This window comes from Cyprinodon variegatus, unplaced genomic scaffold (genome assembly GCF_000732505.1).
Source record: "Cyprinodon variegatus isolate N-32 unplaced genomic scaffold, C_variegatus-1.0 Scaffold624, whole genome shotgun sequence".
Classification (NCBI taxonomy): domain Eukaryota; kingdom Metazoa; phylum Chordata; class Actinopteri; order Cyprinodontiformes; family Cyprinodontidae; genus Cyprinodon; species Cyprinodon variegatus.
In genome coordinates this window covers 129,310-141,452 of record NW_015151077.1, presented here as the reverse complement: position 1 = coordinate 141,452, position 12,143 = coordinate 129,310, and the positions used below count along the sequence as shown (strand labels likewise).

At 39.9% G+C, this 12,143-nt stretch overlaps 1 protein-coding gene across 3 annotated transcripts; it reads right to left on the bottom strand.

The window, feature by feature from the left end:
- Positions 1-327: 327 nt before the first annotated feature.
- On the bottom strand, positions 328-9,350 carry LOC107096444 (protein NLRC3-like). 3 transcript variants are annotated; one of them, XM_015393093.1, is made up of 6 exons: positions 9,275-9,350; positions 8,743-8,901; positions 7,638-7,784; positions 6,661-6,746; positions 3,375-5,232; positions 328-514 (listed from the first exon to the last, which is right to left on the bottom strand). In XM_015393093.1, the coding sequence occupies exons 3-6, from the start codon at positions 7,763-7,765 to the stop codon at positions 328-330; spliced, it is 2,259 nt and encodes a 752-aa protein (XP_015248579.1). In that variant the 5' UTR covers positions 7,766-7,784; positions 8,743-8,901; positions 9,275-9,350. The 3 variants fall into 3 exon arrangements, with proteins under 3 accessions (XP_015248579.1, XP_015248580.1, XP_015248581.1); XM_015393094.1 differs by having other exon boundaries at positions 3,375-5,229; XM_015393095.1 differs by lacking the exon at positions 328-514 and having other exon boundaries at positions 3,371-5,232.
- Positions 9,351-12,143: the final 2,793 nt, after the last annotated feature.

The following is a 12,143-nucleotide window of genomic DNA, read 5'->3' as shown; positions in this document are numbered from 1 at the left end:
GATTTTTTGTTTTTGAATGTCTCAAATGTTTATTTCTGAATTTTGAGTTGTTATATTTTGTTTTACCTGGTGAAAATAAAAAAGTGAGATGGGTATATATTTGTTTTTTTATTACGTTGCCTTACAATTAGCAATTGGCCAAATCTAAAGAAAAAACATCAACTTCCAAAAATAGGAAACTTTGAAATTAAGGAGTCTTTTGGGTTGGTTGAGAACACAATTGTGGCCCTATAATAAAAATAATCCTCAAAAATACAACTTGCCTAATAATTCTGCACACAGTGTATTTAAATATCAGTGAATGATTTGGTTTGAAAAAACATAAACTCACTGCAGACTCTTCACTTTGCAAATTGGATTCTCCAGTATCTCACACAGATACTTCATTTCAGAGTCTCCAAAGGATACACCTCCATGGATCTTTTGTATTTCCACTTCAGTCAGATGAAGGTTGGACTTCAGAGCTGAGGCCACAACTTCACATTCAGCCTCATAGAGTTTACAGCCACCAAGTCTGTGATTAGAGGGGAAATAAAGACACTTCTAATGTAATCAGACAATCTGGATGATAAACACAGACTAAAACATGACGAGCAAACAATGATGTCATCATCTCATGAAGGTCTGCTATCCACATCAATGTCCTGTGTTTTACACCACATAATCTCTTCATTCTCTTCAGGTCCTGGTTCAGCTGCAGGCCAGGTGTGTTTCTGCTTTGGTCAGAAGCTCCATTGAACCACAGTGATGGACACAAACAGAGAACCTCAGCAACAGGTTTAAACAGCTCAGGCTTCATATTCACAGAACAACACTGAAGGTTTTAACAGCAGCCATTTTGGCTGCCTCTTAGCAAACCTCCCTCTTTCTTCATGCTAAGTTCATACTGCTGTCTGCTGCAGAAACAATATGGATCCACAGAAGATCTTCGTCAATACCAACATTAATTTTATAGAAAAGGAAGGAATGGATTTAATCCACGGAGCTAATATCCAAACAGTTAGAGCATTTCGGATGGTGATGATCAAAAATAAACTAAGCAGCATCAAATATTTTCTATTTACCTATTTTGTATCTAAGGTTCAGCTTCTTTAGGGTCATGGCTCCACTCTCTCTAAAAGCCAATGGCTGAAAGGCAGGATCCACTTTGGACCGAGGAAAATAAATCCTTGCAGGAAATTATTTGATAATGCCACATTCTGAAACCCATCCAGTGAAACAAAAGAAGTGAATAATCTATTCAGATGTCCATGGCAGGATCTGTTTATCTAATTGATATCAAAGCAGAATCATTTGGATCCACCCCCCAACATCCAGATGACCTCCTGACACTAAACAGTCATCAGACTCTCCTTCCTAAGAAAACCTTGGACCTTCAGCTGCAGTCAGATGCTGCAGATCTACCAGTATGTGAAGGAAAGTTCAGTTTTCTCTGCAGCATCTAATGGAGCTGCATCATTAGATGTTCAAAGGAACTGAAGCCACTAATGAAGAGGCTGCTTTTTTGCAGAAATTTCATAATCTCAGACAACAGATTTTCTTTCTGCAGAGGACAATCTGCCAGTAAAAATCCCAATGGTGTAAGTTTTTGTCTAGGCCAGCAGGCTGGGACATCACGGCTCCAACCCCAGTGACTGAAGCATCAATCCCCATCAGGAACTGTTTGGAGGGATCAGACCGGATCAAAATGGAGGCTTGGGGCAAACTTCTCTTTTAAAGCTGTGAATTCTGATGTTGCTTAAGTGATATAAAGTACACTCCAGTTTATTGGATGTTAAGGCAGATAATTGGGAGACTAATTGGCTGTAGTTCTTGATGAAACATTGGTAATTGCAAATATTTTTGACTAAAGGTATGGTAGTATAGTATCAATTATCTCTGTAGCTATGTAGAAAGAGGAGAAACATAACATCTGATAACTTTTCTTTTCTCTGACACACTTGAAACTGACGGTGGCGTTAGATGTAGGAGTTTGCCCTGAGATCGAAGGATTGACGGTTCAAGCCCCTGCTCTGACTTTCATTGTTGTTGTGTCCTTGGGCAAGACACTTCACCTGCATTGTCTACTGATGGTGGTCAGAAGGCCCGGTGGCGCCAGTGTACGGCAGCCCTGATTCTGTCAGTGAGCCCCAGGGCAGCTATGACTACAATGTAGCTCACCACCATCAGTGTGTGAGTGTGTGCGTGAATGGGTGAATGAATGTAGTGTAAAGCGCTTTGGTCAAGTTACCTGACTTGAAAAAAAGTACATGCCATTTACCTTTTACCAAAAACTGCAGACCAAGAAGAAAAGTCTTGTTGGCACAATGAATAAGAGCATTATAGTTCCCTGTGTCAAAGAAAAAAAGGCAGCCTACAGCACTAATTTGCTAAAAAAAAAACAGTGCCATGACACTTATGGTATATTAATTCAAAGTGCAAAAATAATGCATGCATTCTTGGCGCTGCCCACAACTCAGCCAGTACGTACATTCAGCACCCAAAAGCAAAACCAGAGCCTGTGGTCTACTACAATCACACAAAGGTTAGCATGGATGTGTTTGACCAGAGGATTAGTAAGTATTCTTTGAAAGCGCTAAAGCAAAGGTGGCCTGTGGCTGTATTTTACAATCTCCTGGAAATAGCTGCTAAAAACAAATTGGTTTTGTTAAGGAGCTTTTTGAATGTCACCATCATACAAAGGGACTTTATACTTGAACAGGCAAAACAGAGAGCCTCAGGTTACCAACAACTTCGCCAGAGAATTTTGTGAGGTGAGCTTTGGTGAGGTAAAAGAATCAGTGTCAGCCCTGCACACACAAAAAAAAAAACTGAAATTATGTTTGTCTCAAATGTGAAAAGGTGCTATTTATTGTTTACGAGGGGAAATAATAATTTAATTTATTGTCAAAGCTCTTGCATTCCCATGGGCAAAGTGTCACCCATCATATTGACTGCCAGTGGGAGTTCTAGTAGTGTCGTATTTCTGGGAATCCAAATTTTAAAGGTTTTAATGTCTCTGGCTGATAGGATCTTTGTGGAGAACAGAGATTTTCAACATTCTGAAGGTCTGCTTTTCATGTCAGTGGAAGGTGAGAAATTATGAAAAGCAAAATATTTGGAAAAATTATCCAAATTTCTAAATACCAAAACCTCTGGCAGAGCTGTCCTTAAGAAGCTGAGTATTTGGATGTTTGAATAGCTTAATCGGCCCAGGGATGAAGGAAGAAGTTAAAGAGATTTTTAATCTCAATGGGTATTACCTGGTTAAATAAAGGATAAATAAAAAATAAAAAAAAGAGCAAAAACATCCAGAAGCAACTAGAACAATGAAAAACAACCAGGAGGACAATAGATGTGAATCAGCATCACACCATGAGGACATCTGGACTCACCGAGCTTTTCTGCAGTTCCTCACAGCTGGGACCAGTCTATGCCGTCCATTCTCTGATGTTTTGTACTTCTGCAGATCTAACTCCTCCAGAATTTCCTCTGACATCTGCAGCATGTAGGCCAGAGCTGAGCACTGAATCCCTGTGAGCTCCTTCTCTGATCTGTTTCCTAATTTCAGGAACTGTTGGATCTCTTGATAAACTGAAAGGTCTTTCATCTCCATCAGACAATGGAAGATGTTGATGCTTCTATCAGGAGAGATTCTACGAGTGCTCATCTCCTTCAGATTGCTGATGGCTTTTTTGATGGTCCCTGGACTGTTCTCTATCTTACCCAGCAGCCCTCCTAAGAGGCTGTGGCTGGACTTCACAAAGAGACCATGAAGGAAGCGAGCAAACAGGTCCAGGTGGCCATTTGGACTCCCGAGGGATGTTTTCATGACTTTGTGCAGAATATGAGGTAGAGAGGAAAAACGATGCTTTAAGATATCAGAGGGATGTTCTTCTTCATCACTGTCATCTTCATAACTGGCCTCATTCTTCTCCTCAACTACCTGAAGGTTCTCCTCCCCTTCTGTGTTCCTGCCTATCAAACAGTGGAGCATGTAGACTGCAGCCAGAAACTCCTGGATGCTCAGGTGGATAAAGCAGTAGACAGATTTCTGGAAGATCACGCGCTCTCTTTTGAAGATCTCTGTACAAACCCCCGAGAAGACTGAGGCCTCTGTGACATCCACACCACACTGCTCCAGGTCTTCTTGGTAGAACATGATATTTCCTTTCTCCAGGTGTTCCAAGGCCAGCCTCCCCAGCTTTAGAAGAACTTCCCTGTCAGCCTCCATCAGCTCCTCTGGACTCGTCTCATGCCCTTCATGGTACTTGTTCCTCTTCCGCTTAGTCTGCACCAGCAGGAAATGTGAGTACATGTCAGTCATGGTCTTGGGCAACTCTCCTCTCTGCTCTGTGGTCAACAAGTTCTCCAGAACTGTGGCAGTGATCCAGCAGAACACTGGGATCCCACACATGATGAAGAGGCTCTTGGAGGTCTTGATGTGGGAAATAATCCTGCTGGCCTTCTCCTCTTCATTCCTGAACCTTATCCTGAAGTACTTCTCCTTCTGGACGTCAGTGAAGCCTCGTACTTCTGTTACCCTGGAAACACAGGAAGGAGGGATCTGATTGGCTGCTGCAGGTCGGGAAGTTATCCAGACAAGAGCAGAGGGGAGCAGGTTCCCCTTGATTAGGTTAATCAGCAGAACGTTGATTGATGACTTCTGTGTGATGTCAGAAACAAGCCGACTGTTGCTGAAGTCCAGAAAAGGTCTGCTTTCATCCAGGCCATCAAAGATGAAGAGAAGCTTCCAGACAGCCAGCTTCTCTGCTGGGAGCTTCTGGAGGTTTGGATGGAAAACATGGAGCAGCGTGAGAAGACTGTGCTGCTGATCTCTGATCAGGTTCAGTTCCCTGAAAGAAAACAGAACCACAGCACTGACATCTTGGTTCTCCAAGCCCTGTGCCCAGTCCAGAGTGAACTTCTGCACTGAGAAGGTTTTACCAACACCAGCAACGCCGTTGGTCAAAACCACTCTGATGGCTGCATATTGATCAGGTAAGGCTTTGAAGATGTCATGGCACCGTATTGGAGAACCATGGAGGTTCTGGATCTTGGAAGCTGCCTCCAGCTTCTTCACCTCATGTTGGGTATTAACCTCTTCACTCTGTCCCTCTATGATGTAGAGATCGGTGTAAATATTGTTGAATAGGGTTCTACTTCTTGCATCACTTCCTTCAGCCACACATTCACATCTTCTCTTTAGACTGATCTTATTTTCCTCTAGAACCTCCTGCAGACCAAAATCTGCTGAAACACAGAACAAAATATGACTGAAAATAAAGATTGGAAGATGAAATTGGAACCAAACCATCTTAAACATTAGGTGTTATCATTAAAAGGTCTCTTCCTTCACGTCTGAATGCTTACACACACATATATGAAACTTCGGAGGTAGCTCGCTTTTGACAGGCTGAGACAGTTAAATGAGAATAATATGGATTTTTGTTTTGCAGTTTAGATTTTTTTAATTACTGTGTTTTTTGTTGGCGTTTGTGGGTTTGTTTTATCTTATTAGTTCTGCTACCAGCTCTGTGCTTCAGCACCGACAGAAAACTTTGATAGCTCTGTTGGTGGTGCTGCTTACTCTGCCTTGGCCCTGCCATCTTCTGAACCTTTCTTTCCTCTCCTACTTCTGTTTGTTCACTCATTTTCACCACTTCTTCTTCCAGACTAGCTATGCTTATTCTTCTTCTCTTTATTTCTTTTCCTCACTCATGGGGCAGGCGCAGCAGACTATTTCAATCATGGCTTTGGTTTTGAGATAAAAGCATAAACGTGACACAGCAGTCACATTTGGAAAACCACGCCTTGCTGGAATTTTCAGCCAGTGGTGTTTTTTTTTTTTCGAATCCTGATAATGATGCATTAAGGGTTCACAAAAAACTCAGACACAAAGTTCTGACATGCTGATGACATCCGACTACAACTTGGCATTCACGGAATGGTCAAAATATCGCATTTCGCACAGAGGGCATAATTGTCATAAAAATAAGATAATTATCATACATCTGACATACACACTCTTTAGTCACCACATGCATAAAACAGCTCTACAGAGGCAGTCAGTCCAATATTAGTATGAACAAAAACAACAATAATAATAACCGAGAACTCAAATTATAAAGTATAATACATGTGAAATAAAAGTGTGATATTATTTTAAAATTTTTATGTTTCCCTCTTATCTTTCTTTGGGATCATAGCTAACATTTTTAAAACCATAAAATCCAGAGGATAGTGTTGTCCCTACCAACACTGATGATGATCAATATTCAATTTTAATTAGTAAAATGTTACGCCCTTAAAATATTCTTCATGAGGTCTACTGTTCAGAGAACGTTACCATGGTAACCAGCATAACTAAGAATGAATCCAGTCTTGTGGCACCAGAAAGTCAGGGAAAAACCAGAAGTCGTCACACTAATCCACTAATCCTGCTTCATGGTACAGACCTAGACTTAAGGAACTGTCCAGTTTTAATTGATTCAGTTCAAAGGGCTGAAACAAAACCAATTTAGAAAACCCAATAGATTTTCTAAAAAAAGAGACTTGGTTGGAATAATTGATCCCAGAAAGACTTCAAAAAAACTTAAATCTTAAAATCCAACTAAAGAAATGGAATTTGTTCAACAGAGTGGGTAGAAGGAAGCTCTGATTTGAGATGTTCAGTCTTACCTGCTGCACAACTGCTCTGACTGGCTGTCAGCGGTCCAGCTCTGGCTCTGGATTTCTCTCCACACTGGGGTGTGCTCTTCCTCTCTCTGTGAAAACATTTCTTCATCACTAAAATGGTTAACTACCAACAGTGTGGGGCTGTCCTACTGAAGCTGAAGATGGTCAGGAAAGTCAACCACAAACAGAGGACAGCTTGGTGAGGACCGTTTCTTTGCTTTCTATTTTCTTTCTATTCTTGATCCAAACTGGAATATGGGGCTCCCCAGTTAGAAGGAACTGATTTAACTCAACAGCTGTTATATATAGATCTCTAACCTGATTGATCATTCCAGCCTTGTTCTGAGATCATCCTATTAACTTGAAGATTAAGCTCATTCTAGATGAGATTGACTGTGGAAGGAGGAGGAGTTCAGCCTGTGAGCTGGAGCACAGTCAGTCTTTACCACTGAAACCAGTTCAAACTGGGAACTGCAAATTAGCTTTTAGTGTGTCTCTACCATCACTGCTGTGTTCTATCTTCCAGCAGCTCAGCTCTGACACGACCTTGAATCTGACAGGTATGAGGGTGGAAAGAACAGGAAGGATTTAGCTAATGGAGCTACAACAGGAACCAAGCCCAAGACAATTTGATCAGGGAAAATAGCTTTGGCAAATGGGGCATTTACTCTACCAACACATTCTAACTCCCAGCTATCCAAATACTGATGCCCGGTGAAAGGCCACTGTGTGTCATACTGACCGGACGGGAACACCCTTCTTATCATTGCTGATTTAGATTCAGAACTGAACAACTTCTGGGATTTATCAAGCAGGAAGGAGAGAAAATGACTTTGGACCTTTTATTGTTCGGTTGGATGTTGATAAGAGAGCACCAGAACAAAGTCCAAACCAGAGAGACACTTAAGATCAACCATTTTAGATTATAGAGGTTCTATCTCTGCAGAGTTACATCAATCAGTTAGAGACTGGTTCTTTACCTTGGATCTGAGGGTCCAGATTCTGCACTGAAGTCTAAAATGTTTTCTTTGGACCTGTCGCTCCTCATAGACGGACCCGTGGATCTCGAAGTTTCTGCTCTGTCGTCCTTTAGATCCCAGTCTTCCATCTTCTGGACTTCAGTCAGTCTAAGAGAGAAACCAGAACCAGTCAGTTCCCAGTGGTTCAGATCCAAATGTCCCTATTTTGGAGGACCTGTGGCAGCAAAAGTTGTCACCATGATTTGCAGGTAGAGAGAGAAGTTGAGAAATCTTAATAGGCCTACCATCATTTAAACAGAAAAGTTTGTAAATTTTCACTAAGGGTTTATCTTATGATTGATGTTTTATAATTGACTAATAATCTTTAGTCTATATATATCAGAGCTAATTAGGAATTGTTTTGCTAATGTATTATACTGATCTGGTTGAGTTGTGTTTGTCATCTTCAGCATGAGGAAAAGCTAAGATGAAATGAGAGGCAAACTGCAAGACGAGAGAACCCATGGACGGAAACAAGAGGAGCAGTGTATTCTCATTATGAGTTCGTATGAAATCGTACGAAAAGTTATGCACCCTAATTTCGTAAGTTTTGGACGTTTTTTTTGTCGTATGCGCATGCGCATTTTACGCACCATTCAAGAACATAGAATTTGACATACAATTAACCCTGACCCTATAAAACAGCAAGCAACATAGTTAGAGACATGAAGAAGTGATTATTGCACTGTTTTTCCCAGTTTTACGTCCGTCCACGGATCTGCTTTTTTAGTCTGTCTGCCTGCGCATGCGCACTAATCTGGTTTTTTGAGGAAAAACGTCCAAAACGTACGAAATAGTGTGCATAACTTTTCGTACAATTTCATATGAACTGATAATGAGAATATGTTGAGAGGAGGGATCAATGGTCCCCTGATGAAATTGAAATGTCCATTTTATTGGTTAAGCTTGTAGCTCCAAATATAAATAATTGTGTTAGTTATTTTTTTTTTAGGCTTTCCCATGTCAATATCAGAATTGTATCATATCCGCCAAATTTGATAAATATATGGTGATCTAGGTTTTGTCATCCAGCTCTAATTCCAGCAGTTATTGATAGCTGACTGACCTTAGATCTGCTGGTCCAGGATCATCACTGAAGAATGGAATGGAGATGATCTTTGGTCTTTGTCACTATTTATAGAAACACAGCTGGGAGCTGGAGGTGCTGCTCTGCTCTCCTGTTTTCCAATAAATGTTCCTCTGTCTCTTCTAGTTTGAAACCTGTCTGAAAGGGAAACGGAGACACTCAGTTAACAACATCATTGTTGAATTGTGACCTCTGACCTTAAGTTCTGCAGTGAGGGCTGAAGAACCAGAACAAATAGGTCTGTTCCGATAACAAGAAGTTCACAGTGAGAGCAAATGTTATAAAAGAAACCACCACAGCAACCTTTGTTTTTACAGATATCAGAGAAGCTTTGTTCCTCCATAGATCCAATCATCATCAACACATTTATTGGTGTTGATGCCAAACAGAGCGGCAGACCCAGAGATAAAGTAACCCTCTCTGTGAGCAGATAACCAGTCAGAGTTCACGTCTCTCTCTCCTCACAGAGGGAAAAACTCACTAAAAGTAAAGTTACAATATATGAGTTTACCTTCAATTTCAGACTGTTTTAATCCACCTGTTCTTCAGAGACCAAATAAAACCTGAGCTTGTGTCTTCTTCTTTACCTGCTTCAGGTAAACATGAGAACCAGGAAGCACTCAGCCCCTCCCATCCTCATTTACAGGAAGTCAGGCGAGTTTATCTCTGACTGTTACTAAACATAATGGGTTATAGGACATTCAGTAATCATATTAATTATTTAACCAAGATATTTATCATGAAAGAGACATAAAGATGGCCTTTGTTCATAAGCTGATATTTTCTATTGCGTTATTGTACATCTATACGACACATCAGAAGCTCAGTTGCATAAAAATATTTTTTATCAAAAGTCAGATCTTATTTATTTTTTTATCTCTAAGTAAAAGTATGCTCAGTTGCTCTCTTGTAAATTTTAATACATCTAGTTAAAAATCTTTAAGTTATATATTGCCTTTACATTTATCAACAAAAACAAACATTGAAATTTTTTTTTATAAATTTGAGTTATTAAATAACTACATCTCTGTAAGTGTGAGTTAACTGGCACCATTCTATCAGCAAATCCAATTTTTCTCATGACAATGTTTTCAAATTTGTGGTCAACAATCGTGAGCATTGGGTGACACTCTCCTTTGTTCATAAAGTGACAACAAAGATACCACTCTTGGAAGTTGTTGTGACTGGATTTGATAAAACCTTTAAGCCTTTCTGTATAAAATCAATATTTCGATCAAGATGACAAAGCTTGTTGCTATATATACGAATTATACTCTGAATTGTAGTTACTGACAATTGGTTACCATGTTTTATTCTGACAAACCAGATCTTTTTGATGTTCTTTTTCCTTATTAGTGTGATTGCAATTGCTGATCTTGACCTGGCCGGCTTCCTACGGATCGGAGCGGAGAAAAAACTTGCTTGGCACCCATAACCCCATAAAGACCCTTAACTCCACACTGCTCCCTGGGCGCCACGAATGGGAGCCCACTGCTCCCCAAGGAGATGGGTTAAATGCAGAGAGTGAATTTTGTTACACTGTAATTGTGACAGTGTAATAACTAGAAAAAAATACTGTAAAAAATATTTTGATGCTAAAGGAAGGAGAAGATGTACGTGGATGTGGAACAGTTATCATTGATTAACATGACTGCACATGTGCTCAGCACAACATACGTGAGCGGGGTGGAGTATTGACAGAGGATGTGGAATCTGGTGGTTAGATGCCCTTACTGTTCACTGAAGATCTGTTTCTAATAAAAGTTTTGAGGAATCTGTCTGTCTGCCTCGATACTGGATCCTATTGTTCTGCACATGACACAATGCTTTCATGAATTGATGGACCTCAGACTTTGAAACTGCAAAAACTTTAGATCTTATATCATTTTTACTTTTGAAATTATAGAATAAGTGTGGGGGACATTTAAGGACTTTTTTTTTTTTTTATAAATAAACTTTATAATCATTCAGGAGGCCTTAATAGTGTCCGTAACCAGGGGAAAAAATTGCAGTGACCACATCTTGAAATAATGACCTAAAATATGGAAAAAAATAATCTTTCAATTGGGTCTCTTGTCTTCAATTGGTAACTGTGTCCTTAACACTGAGGGTTACACATTCTCAAAATAAATTATATTTACACTAAAAAAGTCCAATTTAATCATTTTATCCACGTAAAATGCAGAGTGGGAACCAGGTTTTATGTTGAATGTTAGATATACAAGCACTGGTGTGCTGATTACCCTCAGACCTTGCATACTCAACTCAAAATAAACTTGACTGCAGTGAGATTGTATTGCTGCTGTCTGAGAGATATAAATAGATAAAAAAGGTGAAGCTTTGGCTTTGCAGAGATGATTTAGAGCTGCATATACTTTTGTTCTTATTTTGGACATTAGCTAAGCTCCACATTTGAAATCTTGAAAATCGGATGAAAAAGAAAGAAAAAAAAAACTTATTGTTTCACTTTGCAGTGAACTGTGCTGAATGAGAGGAAGAAATCACCATTCTGACAAGAGAAAGGAGAATGCGCTGTTGCACATTATAAAATGTGCAGACATCAGTGATGCAGAATGCTCATTTCTATGCACAGATCGATTATAGGCTGATTAGTCTGCTGGCAGCATAGCTTTTTAAAACCGTTTTTGTAACAGAGATGGCAAATCTGATCACACCATTACATTTAATTACAAAATTATTACTAGTATATTAGTTGTAAAATTGGTCAGTTAGTCCTCCAGTAACCTAAGCCATGGCAGCATAGCTACACAAATAGTTCATGATAATCTAAGCCAGTCTAACTATCAGTTTTATCATAAAGGGAAGGTTTAAGCCTGGTCTAGAAAGTAGACGGGGTGTCTGCATCAGTTAAGTCGGGGCTGTTTTCACAGGAGAGGAGCTTGATAATTAAATCATCAGCCTCCGAATCCACTTTTCTACAAATCACTAATAAACCTCTAATCTGACAGCAAAGTCCTCCATTAGGTTAATCTGGAACAATCAGATCTCTGATTTATAATTGAGTTTGATTGTTAATGGCTTCACATGTAGGAAGCTGAAATTATAATCTGGATTTTACAGGGACTCGGTGAAGGAACACTAAAATAGGATAAATTGACACTCTATTGTCAGGTGAACCCGATATTCAGCCAGACACAGAGTTATGTTTAAAGGGTTTATTGTAGGGGTGAATAATTGGCAGATGAAGAAGGCAAACAGCCACAGTCTTGGCAGAAGAATTCTGTTTGAAATTGCTGGTTTGCTAGCCTGGCGTAGTCCGACTCAATTCTAGTCAGAATATGAGTCTGATGCTGCTCCATAGAGCTGTGATTATGGGGCGTGTTTCGAACGAACCAGGAAAAAAAATGCCTCTGCACTCA

What these genes read in the sequence shown, in the direction of transcription:
- LOC107096444 (XM_015393093.1), bottom strand. Translation starts at nt 7,765, where the DNA reads ATGGAAGACTGGGATCTAAAGGACGACAGAGCAGAAACTTCGAGATCC. An exon ending in TCTGGACCCTCAGATCCAAG is followed by an intron (nt 6,747 to 7,637) that starts GTAAAGAACCAG and finishes ATGTTTTCACAG; the next exon opens with AGAGAGGAAGAGCACACCCC. An exon ending in TCAGAGCAGTTGTGCAGCAG is followed by an intron (nt 5,233 to 6,660) that starts GTAAGACTGAAC and finishes TCTGTGTTTCAG; the next exon opens with CAGATTTTGGTCTGCAGGAG.